We start from the raw sequence: 13,117 nt of genomic DNA on the forward strand, positions 1-13,117 counted from the left end.
CACAACAGCTGGATGCCCAGCAGTAAGGGAGCCACCCCAACTATGCAGATTTGATGGCAGCCAGAAGCGTCCAGATGGTATCACCCTTCACGCCTGGACAGATGGAAAGCAGGTGGTGTGGGACTATACATGTGCATCTACCTTGGCTGATACCTATCTCCAATACACCAGGGAGGAAGGAGGGGCAGCTGCCAGCTTCAGGGAGTCCCAAAAGTCTAGAAAATATGGAGAACTTGCCCATCATTATATGTTTGTTCCCATAGGCTCAGAGATCCTTGGCTTATGGGGAAAGAGTGCATCTAAATTTCTTAAGGAGCTGGGAAAAAGACTCATCAGGGTAACTAGGGATCCCAGGGCAGCTAGTTTTCTGTTCCAGCGGCTCAGTGCGGCTGTTCAAAGGGGTAATGCCTGCTGTATTTTGGGCACACGCCCCAGCTCTGAGGAGCTGGATGAGATTTTCGCCTTATAATCGGTGATACACACGTAACAACATGTACCGTATATGCCACCTTCATATCAACAATGTATCTCTTAAATCTTCTGTGCCATATTATGTAATAAAATATTCCTATTAGTAAAAAAAAAAATAGTTTAAAAGATGGGGTGGTAGGGGAAGTGGAATATTCAAACGGCTTCAGGAAGAAACCCAAATATTCTTCCTTGAAGCCTTTTTATCCACTTCTCCGAGGCTGTGGGTCCCACAGTTTACACCAGAGGTGGACCCCATCATATATATATATATATATATATATATATATATATATATATATATATATATATATATATATATATATATATATATATATATATATATATATATATATGTATATATATATATATATATATATATATATATATATATATATATATATATATATATATATATATATATATATATATATATATATATATATATATATATATATATATAAGTGTTGTGTAAATTGTTATAATCATAACCATAATTTTTGAAAGTGTGGAAGGATAAGCCAGCGGAAGGCCTCGATCAGATGACCAAAAGCTCCATCTATAGGTCATCATATGACTAAGACCCGCGTCAGGAAACACTTGCCCTGTTTCCTGACAAACCTTACCTAACCTAACCTCTGTGTTTGTGATATCGTTTAAGAAGTTAATTTCCTGATCGTAGTTTTTAATTATAGGTCCTACAGCTGCTATTGTGGCCCTGACTGTGGTAGTGGTAGTACTGGTGACATTACTCTGCCTGGCACTCATCTTCTTCCTGCGTAACTCCCCGTTACTCTTTGTAAGTCATTTTCACTTACACCTCACTTTTGTTAAGTCATTTTCACTTACACCTCACTTTTGTTAAGTCATTTTCACTTACACCTCACTTTTGTTAAGTCATTTTCACTTACACCTCACTTTTGTTAAGTCAGTTTCACCAACACCTACGAAAAGGTGCACAATCTTGAGGAAATACGAAAAGTGCACAGTTTGTAGAAATGAGATAATCAGGGTAAAGTTGTCAGTTAGTTTAATATCTTTATTATGCACCCCATACCCATCCTGTGGGCGGTAGTCAAAAGATTACAGAGGTACTTATATAATGGGTTCAGGGACTGGACTCCAAAGTTTTGATAGCTGAACAAGGTACAAAGGTAATGAATCATGTAAGTAAATTTACTTACTTACGTTTATACATGGATACAATCATTAACAAATTATAGAATAATGAACAATTCACACGTCCACACCCGGTCACAACTGTAATGAGTTACTGGTGCAAATATTAATTGTTGGGTCACACACAGACACACACACACACACACACACACACACACACACACACACACACACACACACACACACACACACACAGATTGGGGAAGGGCAAAGAAGACCGCAGACGGAGTACAGTCTAGGGGGCCAGAGACTACAAACCTCACTCAAGGAAAAAGATCTTGGGGTGAGTATAACACCAGGCACATCTCCTGAAGCGCACATCAACCAAATAACTGCTGCAGCATATTGGCGCCTAGCAAACCTCAGAACAGCATTCTGACATCTTAATAAGGAATCATTCAGGACCCTGTACACCGTGTATGTTAGGCCCATATTGGAGTATGCGGCACCAGTTTGGAACCCACACCTAGCCAAGCACGTAAAGAAACTAGAGAAAGTGCAAAGGTTTGCAACAAGACTAGTCCCAGAGCTAAGAGGTATGTCCTACGAGGAGAGGTTAAGGGAAATCAACCTGACGACACTGGAGGACAGGAGAGATAGGGGGGACATGATAACGACATACAAAATACTGAGAGGAATTGACAAGGTGGACAAAGACAGGATGTTCCAGATATTGGACACAGTAACAAGGGGACACAGTTGGAAGCTGAAGACACAGATGAATCACAGGGATGTTAGGAAGTATTTCTTCAGCCACAGAGTAGTCAGTAAGTGGAATAGTTTGGGAATTGATGTAGTGGAGGCAGGATCCATACATAGCTTTAAGCAGAGGTATGATAAAGCTCACGGCTCAGGGAGAGTGACCTAGTAGCGATCAGTGAAGAGGCGGGGCCAGGAGCTCGGACTCGACCCCCGCAACCTCAACTAGGTGAGTACACACACACACACACACACACACACACACACACACACACAGAAGTTGAAGGTCTGGTACATGAACGTGGATGGAATAATGAATAAATATGAGGAGTGGCATGAAAGAATCAATGAGAAGTCCCCAGACATCATAGCAGTCACAGAAACGAAACTCACTGAGACAATAACAGACACAATCTTCCCACCAGGATATCAGATCCTGAGGAAAGATAGAAGAAGCAGAGGGGGAGGAGGGGTTGCACTGCTAATAAAAAACCGATGGAGATTTGAGGAAATCGAAGGCATGGACGAGATTGGAGAAAAAGAATACATAGTAGGTACACTTCAGTCAGGGGAACATAAGGTAGTCATTGCAGTGATGTATAATCCACCACAAAACTGCAGGAGGCCAAGAGAGGAATATGAAGAGAGCGACAGAGCAATGGTGGGCACACTGGCTGAGGTGGCAAGACGAGCTCACTCGAGCAAAGTTACCGGTTATGGGCGATTTCAACCACAGGGAGATAGACTGGGAAAATCTGGAGCCACACGGGGGTCCCGAAACATGGAGAGCCAAGATGATGGATGTGGTACTGAAAAACCTTATGCATCAACATGTTAAGGACACTACCAGAGAGAAAAGGGAGGATGAACCAGCAAGACTGGACCTTGTGTTCACCCTGAGCAGTTCAGACATTGAGGACATCACATATGAGAGGCCCCTTGGAGCTAATGATCACATGGTTCTGTGTTTTGAATACATAGTAGAGTTACAAGTAGAGAGGGTAACAGGAGTTGGATGGGAAAAGCCAAACTATAAAAGGGGGGATTACACAGGTATGTGTGTGTGTGTATTGTGTGTGTGTACTCGCCTAGTTGTACTCACCTAGTTGAGGTTGCAGGGGTAGAGTCCTAGCTCCTGGCCCTGCCTCTTCACTGGTCGCTACTAGGTCACTCTCCCTGAATCGTGTGCTTTATCATACCTCTGCTTAAAGCTATGTATGGATCCTGCCTCCACTACATCGTTTCCCAAACTATTCCACTTCCTGACTACTCTGTGGCTGAAGAAATACTTCCTAACTTCCCTGTGATTCATCTGTGTCTTCAACTTCCAACTGTGTCCCCTTGTTGCTGTGTCCCATCTCTGGAACATCCTGTCTTTGTCTACCTTGTCAATTCCTCTCAGTATTTTGTATGTCGTTATCATGTCCCCCCTATCTCTCCTGTCCTCCAGTGTCGTCAGGTTGATTTCCCTTAACCTCTCCTCGTAGGACATACCTCATAGCTCTGGAACTAGTCTTGTTGCAAACCTTTGCACTTTCTCAAGTTTCTTTACGTGCTTGGCTAGGTGTGTGTTTGTGTGTGTGTACTCACCTAGTTGAGGTTGCAGGGGTCGAGTCCAAGCTCCTGGCCCCTGTGTGTGTGTGTGTGTGTGTGTGTGTGTGTGTGTGTGTGTGTGTGTGTGTGTGTGTGTGTGTGTGTGTGTGTGTGTGTGTGTGTGTGTGTGTGTGTGTGTGTGAGTGATTACATGTACGTGCACGTGTGTGTATCTGTGTGCGTGCTTGACTGCATACCTATCCTGTGGATGGTAGTCACGAGATTGTTGGGTCGCACAAGCAATCGTCAGCCTAAGTTTACATACACAAATAACCCACATATAGGAGAGACGAGCTTATGACCAAGTCAATGGTCCAAATCGGACCGAAACGTCGTCATAAGCCTCTCTCTCCTATGTGCGGATTATTTGTATATTGTTCCAGTCACGGTATTGTGCCTTTTTATTCTTAAAGTGTACTTACTCTATTGCAGAAGTGGAAGCTGTGGCAGCGTTCCCATCAAGATTGCACTGCACAGCATAGTGTTGCACACGAGGAAGTGCCTGTGGCAGCATCCTCTAAGGACAAGGTGAAGAGAGCCCCAGTGTCTGAACCTCTGCAGCATACAGCCAAGCCCTGGCCCAAGACACAGGTCGGATACACAGCCCAAGAATCCCAGAATGTATCTCAGAATGATTATGACACTAACTATATTGTCGCTAAAGACGTGAAACCCATAGAGGTGGAAGTGTTGAGGCAGCAGAATGTTATTAGGGGTAAGATCTATCATCAAAGTCCTTCCACTTGGTCAGCACCAGCAGCTCAGTACAACGCTCAACACAACCCTGCTTCTCGCCAGCAGTCTGCAAACACAAACTACTCGCACGCCAGCACGCTCGACGACGACGAAGATAGCATCTACCTCAACAGGACGCAAGGGGACAGTGACCAGAGAATCTCAACCACCTCTGAGCTTTACGACACTATTTATAACTCCAATTATTAGGCATGACAAAATGGTAGCCACCACGTAAAATTAACTCAAGCTCACCAAACCATACAACGGGCGGGCATAGAACCCGCGATCAGAGAGTCATAAAACTCCAGACCGACGCCCAAAGGATGGGCATGGGGTGCATAATAAAGATATTTAACTAAACTAACGACGCGTTGGCTAATGCGTCGGCCTGGAGTTTCATGGCTCACTAATCGCGGGTTCTATCCTCTCCCGGTTTATGGTTTGTTTGCGATCGTGTTATTACGATTTCATGAGTCTTCACTCAAGCTCCGTTGAAAGGAAACCTTTAAATCTCACGTAGTTAACCTGATGGGCTACCTGAAAACACAAATGTTAGGGAATCTCATAGGTATGGTGACCCTAGACTTGCAAAAGGTATTTGATACTGTTAACCATAACATATTATGTAAGAAACTACAAGCTGTGCAACAGAAGACAAATTATCAAGGTCAATAATACAGACTCAGAACCCCTGCATGTGGAGTTCCCCAAGATATTCTCTGGGCCCCTTAGTTTTTGTATTATGGGAATGATGTGCCCATCAGTGTCAAGTGTAAACTTTTGTTGTATGCAGACGATAGTGCTCTTCTAGTCTCAGGTAAAGACCAACGAGATATAGCTAATCTACTATCACTAGACATAAAGTCCTGTAGCAGATGGTGAGTAGACAACAAGCTATTGCTACACCCTGGGAAAACAGAAGCCATAGTCATCGGCACGAAAAATAAACTGAGTAAATGCTTAAATGTCCAGTGCAGTTGGGAACCCAACACTTAGTATCTTCAATGAAATATCTGAAAATTCCCTTCGACCCAAACATGTCAGGAGAATTCATAGTGAACAATGAAGCAAAAGAGAAATGAATGCCAGGCTAAAGTTCCTCTATAGACAGGCACAGTGTCTACCTACTGAGGTTCGCAGAACCCCATGACTAGCTCTTATACAATGTCATGTGGGTTATTGTTGTTCGTGGTACTCTGCTTTAACCAAAAAAAAAATTAAAAACAGACTACAAATCACCCAGAACAAAAAGATGAGATTCATCCTGGACCTGGGTCCAAGAGAGCATGTAGGATAGGATGAACTAAAACAACTGGATATGCTGAATGCTGAAAACAGATTATAGCAATTGAAATTCAATCATGTTTATAAAATCCTCACAAGCAGTGTCCAGAATATCTTGCTGCCAAGTTTGCCAAGGTTAGGAACCAAAACCAGTGTGGTACTAGGGAAGGGAACACAATTTTGTAGTACCTACAGTAGGTAGTCAGGCCTCAAACACCTTTTATTATACAGCAATAAAGAGATGGAACGGATTGCCTAAACTGGTCAAAGCCTGTCCTAGTATGAGCCAGTTCAGGAAGAGAGCTAAAATGTACCTAATGAATGAAGCTACAGAAAGGGAGGAGAGTGATTCACTGTATAGTTAATAATGGTGTACCTTTTATTATAAGCTGATCCTCTATTTAATGTTAATGTAAATAACTCGGTTCAGTTTATTCCTAGTGTACCCCTGTTATTGTAACTCGCAGTTTATTCCTAGTGTACCCCTGTTATTGTAACTCACAGTTTATTCCTAGTGTACCCCTGTTATTGTAACTCACAGTTTATTCCTAGTGTACCCCTGTTATTGTAACTCACAGTTTATTCCTAGTGTACCCCTGTTATTGTAACTCACAGTTTATTCCTAGTGTACCCCTGTTATTGTAACTCACAGTTTATTCCTAGTGTACCCCTGTTATTGTAACTCACAGTTTATTCCTAGTGTACCCCTGTTATTGTAACTCACAGTTTATTCCTAGTGTACCCCTGTTATTGTAATTGTCACACAGTTCAGTTACTTAACTATTTTAATTTTTAAGGTTATAATCATCATTGATTTCTACACTACCTTATTGCTAGGCTTTAAATAATAAGTTATTATGAAGACCCTAGTGGAAAGAAGTAACTTTTCCTGATTTTCTTGAGTTATCCTACGGAATTTACACTTACGTTACCATGTATGATAATTGTACTTATGTGTACCAGTACTAAAATTGTACTTATGTGTACCAGTACTAAAATTGTACTTATGTGTACCAGTACTAAAATTGTACTTATGTGTACCAGTACTAAAATAAACTTACTTAACCCAAAGGAATGTTTAACGATATCTTCATCGCTCAGTGGAATGTTTAACGATATCTTCATCGTTCAGTGGAATGTTTAACGATATCTTCATCGCTCAGTGGAATGTTTAACGATATCTTCATCGTTCAGTAGAATGCTTAACGATATCTTCATCGTTCAGTGGAATGTTTAACGATATCTTCATCGCTCAGTGGAATGCTTAACGATATCTTCATCGTTCAGTAGAATGCTTAACGATATCTTCATCGTTCAGTGGACTGCTTAACGATATCTTCATCGTTCAGTAGAATGCTTAACGATATCTTCATCGTTCAGTAGAATGCTTAACGATATCTTCATCGTTCAGTAGAATGCTTAACGATATCTTCATCGTTCAGTAGAATGCTTAACGATATCTTCATCGTTCTACCGTAACTTCCTGGTTTAATTACCTTACACTATGAGAGCAGGAATGTGATATTTACACCGATAAATATCATTTTAGGTAAATTAATATATTTGCAATCGATACCTGTTGATACCTGTGACACGTGCAACACTAGAAATCTCTATTGACGAAATATTTCGCCCAGACTGCAAGCTTTATTAGTCGATGTGGAAAATTAAATTTACCTGGATGTAACTCATAAGGTACATACCAGTAAATGGTAACAAAGATGATTATTATTTATCAAAGTTACATAGACAAGTAGGAATTTTGGGACACTTAGGTCGCAAAAAATGTCCCCTTCGATACCTACAACTGTCATATCCACAAGTTGCTCTAGACCTATATTAATTGTAAATGAAATATACATCACCAGAAATTCTGGTAAACTATAAATTTGTTGACTGTATGTTAAATTTAATAAATGATTACATATACACATCTATATAACAGAAGGAGAATTTATAATCATAATACTCACCAATTTGTCTGGAGATTACTGCGTGTCATGTACAGAACCCCCCCCCCCCTCTTGTCTAAATTTATGAAAAAATTACTGGCCAGAATTTAACACAAATTTTAACAACACTTAGCTGGGGTAATATCCTGTTTCCATATAATTACGGAGTCCTGTCCAGTCGCCTGAATTATCACGTTATGCAGGACTGCAGTTCCAACAATTTCGGCTCCTATTTGAGAGGTTTTAAGCCCAATATAACCCCTAGATTATTATTATTATTATTATTATAAAAAAGAAGCGCTAAGCTACAAGGGCTATACAGCTATATAAATTAAGCACATTATACATACGTGCTTATAATACATTCAAAACAATGGCGACTCTTCCCTGCTCGTCAGTGCAGGCAGATTATTATTATTATTATAATCAAAAAGAAGCGCTAAGCCACAAGGGCTATACAGCGCTGCAGGGTAGGGAAGGAAGCGAGGGTATTGGATGGCAGAAGGGAGGAGGGATGATCAGCAGGTTACAGAAAACAGCAGGGCAGGGGATAGTACGGGGGTAGAGGGTAGCAAGAGATTGAAGTAGAAAGGGCTGAAGGTATCAGAATTTGTGAAGTAAGTCAGTTGTCAAAAAGTCAATGAGAGAGTCCTGATGAAAGGTGGGTCCATCAGCGAGAAGGGAAGGTAAAGAGAGAGCAGCGGAGCGAAGAGTGCAGGCGCAGAGCCTCCCTGTCGGTTCCATTCTCTAAAATACACTTTTAATCAGGTTTATTTACACAGCATAAATTTGGGAAATTATTTTCCACAGTCGATGTGAAAAAAGACTTATGTACAGTGGCGAAACGTTAGGAGTATATATATATATATATATATATATATATATATATATATATATATATATATATATATATATATATATATATATTGTGGAAAATACTGTATATATTTTCCAGAAATTCAGTATTTATATGTATATAGATGGCCATGCTGTATTTAATAATATTTATGTCATAGAAAACGGAAAGCCTGCGTCTGCGCAGACGAGACTCGCCATCTTGGTTTTGAATTTTGTACAAACGTTGGTGTAATGGGAAGAATTTTTCGTGCTCTAGAGGTTAAAATTGTGTTGACACCTCTCAAATAGGAGGCAAAATTGGTGGATGTGCATTCCTGCATAACTTGAGATATCAGACGACTGGACAAGACAGCTCCAGGAACCTCAGATAAGCTCTCTAGATTTGTGTGTAATTCTGGCCAGCATTATTTTCATAGATTTAGTTAGAGTGAGGTTTTCTGAGTATGATACACATTAATCTCCAGTCAAATTGGTGAGTGATGTTAAGATATATTTTCCTTCTGTTATGTAATTGTGTATATATGTAACCATTTATTATTTTTAATATACAGTCCACAAATTTATATATTTACCAGTATTCCTGGTGTATGTATATTTCATTTAATTAATAGGTCCAGAGCAACTTGTGGTTATGACAATGGTAGGTATCGAAGGGGGACATTTTTTGCGACCTAGGTGTCCCAAATTCCTACTTGTCTATGTAACATTGATAAATAATAATTATCTTTGTTATTTACTGTTATGTACATAATGAGTTACACACAGATAAATGTAATTTTCCACATTTAATTGCCCGTTGGTCCTTCTTGAACCGGAGGTAATTAGTGAAGTCATTAATTAGTTAATTACTTAATAATTATATGTGAAATAACAGAAGGAAGTGGATGTTGGGTTCACAAATTTATTTAATGTGTAGTGGATTACTATTATTACAATATTAATTTTGATAAGTCAAGTCTGGCTAAGTTTATATTAATTTGTATAATATTAATTTGATAAGACAATTCTGGCCAAGATTTATATCAATGTATGTGTAATTGCTAAGCTCAAGTGTAGCTAACATTGTTAGTGTGTATTTAAAATTTATATTACAACTTTTTACATGTAATTGCTAAGCTCAAGTAGCTAGAATTTATTTAAAGGTAAGTTGTACTATTTACCTTTATAAAGTGCATAATTTAGTACATAATCAGTGTTATTAAGTTGAATTTAATACATTGCATCATGGCTGAAAATGAGGAAATTAATATAGAAGACAAACATATGGAATATAGAGTAAAGAAAGCATCAATACAGGCTAGAAAAGTTCATGTAACCAAGGCATATAATAAGTGCTTGGAGTTAATGAATCAAGAAACTGTGAATACTGATGATTTAAAATTGTATTTAGATGCTTTAGGGTGGCCTGGTGGTTAACGCTCTCGCTTCACACGGTGAGGGCCTGGGTTCGATTCCCAGCCAGAGTAGAAACATTGGACGTGTTTCTTTCCACCTGTTGTCTATGTTCCCCATCAGTAAAATGGGTACCTGGGTGTTAGTCGACTGGTGTGGGTTGCATCCTGGGACACTGACCTAAGGAGGCCTGGTCACAGACCGGGCCGCGGGGGCGTTGACCCCTGGAACTCTCTCCAGGTAAACTCCAGGTAATAGATATGATTCATACAAATTATATTACAACATATATGAAGGAGATTTATTAGTAAACTGTGTAGATGAGACTGAAATAGATCTCATGATTAATCAGTATTATGAATTAGAGGAAAAGATTCTTTCCTGTAAAAGTCAGGCCTTGAATAAATTAAAATGTGTAAACCAGGCAGTTGGTCAGTCTGCTCCAACAAATAATATGTCTTTGCCAAAACTCCCAGAATTGTGTTTGCCTGTGTTTAATCCTGGAGAAAATTGGGAGGAATTTTGGTCAATTTTTAAAGCAGCTGTGCATGACAGGAGTGACCTAGCCTGTGTAACTAAATTATTTTACCTCAAAGGACAGGTAAGAGGAGATGCTCACATACTGATACAAGCCTTTCCCAATGTAGATGACTCTTACAATTAAGCAGTTGACTTGTTGAAGGTCACTTATGGTAATATAGAACAAAGTAGGTTGGATCTAGTGAATATCATTGTTAATTTAAAATCTCCAGATCACACTTACAAAGGTTTACAACAGTTTAGAGTTAAACTGGAGAGCACTCTCAAAACTTTAAGTAATAAATATAATCTGAAGGAATCAGACTGGTTATTGAGTGCCATGGTACAGAATAAATTAAGCTGTAAAACACTTGAATGGTTCTCAAACAAATATCACAAGGGTTATTTTGGTCTGGAGGAAATAAGACTAGGTCTACAAGAATTAATTGTGCAATTGCAGACCAACCAACTAACTCATTTTAAAGATGCAACACATAATAACTCTGAGGTATCTGTCAAGTTTCACAAAGGGAAAAATTATCCCAATGGTAATAATCAAAATTCATTTCCTAAAAAGAGTTGCATAGGTGCATATCAAGTAGCAGGAATCAGAAATAATGATTCTCCACAAGGTAAGAAGAATAATTACCCTCCTAAGAGTAGCCCAGTTAATAAGAAACCAGTCAGAGAAAAGAGAGATTGTCTTTTCTGCAAGGGTACTCAATTATCTAAGAATTGCAATGCATACAATTCATGGAATGATAAAGTTGAAAGATTGGAGGAACTTGACAGATGTATCCTATGTTTAGGTAATCACAATGTAAAGGATTGTTATGCAAATTAAACTTCTGTTATCAATGTCACAAAGGAAGACACCATATAGTCATGTGTATAGGTCTATATGATAATGTTGATAATAATGATAATGTTGACAATCCTGACACAACAGTGGCTAATGTAAAAATTGCTGCTAATGTTAATAATGATGGTTTTGCTGAAGTAGCCTTACCTGTGTTACAGGTAAAAATTTATGATAAAAGGCATAAATCAAAAAATGTAAATGCATTATTGGACCAGGGATCCCAGCGTACTTTCATAAAACGTAAATGTCTTGATGGTATGAAAGTACAGATGAGAGATCCCACAACTTTAAAATTATCTGGTTTTCTCTCGGATAAAAGGGCTCAATTGTATGACACTGTTTATGTAACTGTCAGGTTGGGCAATGAGAAAAAAACGTGTTAATGCAGTAATTGTAGATAGACTTCCAGAGAAAATATCTACAGTAGGGCTTAGTAAAGCTACAGAAAGACTCTCACATAATGTAAATTTAGCACCTTCTGGGGTAAGTGATGATTCTGTAGGCCCAATAAATATTTTGATAGGTAGTGACTATTATGCCTCCTTTGTAAAGGGTATGGTAAAGAAATGTGGTGTCACCCTTTTGAAGACTGCAGGAGGCCATGTAATGTATGGTAGGATTCCTCGTAATAATAATTCATGACTAGAGGAAACTACAAATACCATAACTGTGTGTCTTACTCATGAAGTCGTGCCCCAGTATAATTCTTCCATAGAGGATGGTGTTGAGCCAGTGCATAAATTGTGGGAATTAGACAGCATTGGAATAAATGTAAATGAAGAAAGTCCAGACGATTCTTTTACTCAAGAACAGTACCTGAGAGATGTAAAATTTGAATCTGGACAATACTGGGTACGACTTCCGTGGAGACTGAACCATCCAGAATTGCCCACCAATTACAGAATGGCATATGGACAATTAAAGGCTCAGCTCCGCGAACTGAGTAAGACACCAGAATTGTTAACTGCCTATAATGATATAATTGCTGAGCAGTTAATTAATAAATTTATAGAAGAGGTATCTCCTGAGCAAGCCAAAATTTATGGTCACTATTTGCCCCATCATGGAGTGAAGAAGGATTCTAAGACCACTCCTTTGAGGATTGTGTTTAATTGTAGTGCCAGGAGTAACAAAAATGTACCTAATTTAAATGACTGTTTGATGACAGGTCCGTCGTTGACGGAAAAATTAGGAGATATCTTATTAAATTTCAGAGTAAAGAATTATGCCTTTATGGCTGACATAAGTAAAGCTTTCCTAAGAGTGGGTTTACAAGAGGCTGACCAGGATTGTACCTGCTTCTTATGGCCTGAGAATCCTATTGACCCACTTAGCCCTCTGAAAACCTTTCGCTTTAGGAGCGTATTATTTGGTGCTACATCCAGTCCGTTCCTACTTCAAGCGACGATAAATGCACACCTTAAATGTACGGGAAGTCCATTGAGTAAAGTAATGAGCAAACAATTTTATGTGGACAATTTCCTGGGTGTGACGTAAACTGAAGAGGAAGTGTTAATGACTTATGGAGAGGCTAATAAAATAATGCAAAGTGCAAATATGCCTCTGAGAGAAT

At 39.2% G+C, this 13,117-nt stretch overlaps 1 protein-coding gene across 2 annotated transcripts in view; it reads left to right on the forward strand.

The window, feature by feature from the left end:
- Nucleotides 1-8,761, forward strand: part of LOC128703011 (uncharacterized) — a 53,216-nt gene extending 44,455 nt beyond the window's left edge. For both annotated transcript variants that reach the window (XM_053797553.2, XM_070103622.1), the window contains exons 5-6: nucleotides 1,164-1,267; nucleotides 4,372-8,761. In XM_053797553.2, the coding sequence (XP_053653528.1) occupies nucleotides 1,164-1,267; nucleotides 4,372-4,884 (617 nt within the window). In that variant the 3' untranslated portion in view covers nucleotides 4,885-8,761. The remainder of the gene's footprint in view (nucleotides 1-1,163; nucleotides 1,268-4,371) is intronic.
- Nucleotides 8,762-13,117: the final 4,356 nt, after the last annotated feature.

The sequence above is a fragment of the Cherax quadricarinatus genome, chromosome 86, assembly GCF_038502225.1.
Source record: "Cherax quadricarinatus isolate ZL_2023a chromosome 86, ASM3850222v1, whole genome shotgun sequence".
In the NCBI taxonomy this organism is placed as follows: domain Eukaryota; kingdom Metazoa; phylum Arthropoda; class Malacostraca; order Decapoda; family Parastacidae; genus Cherax; species Cherax quadricarinatus.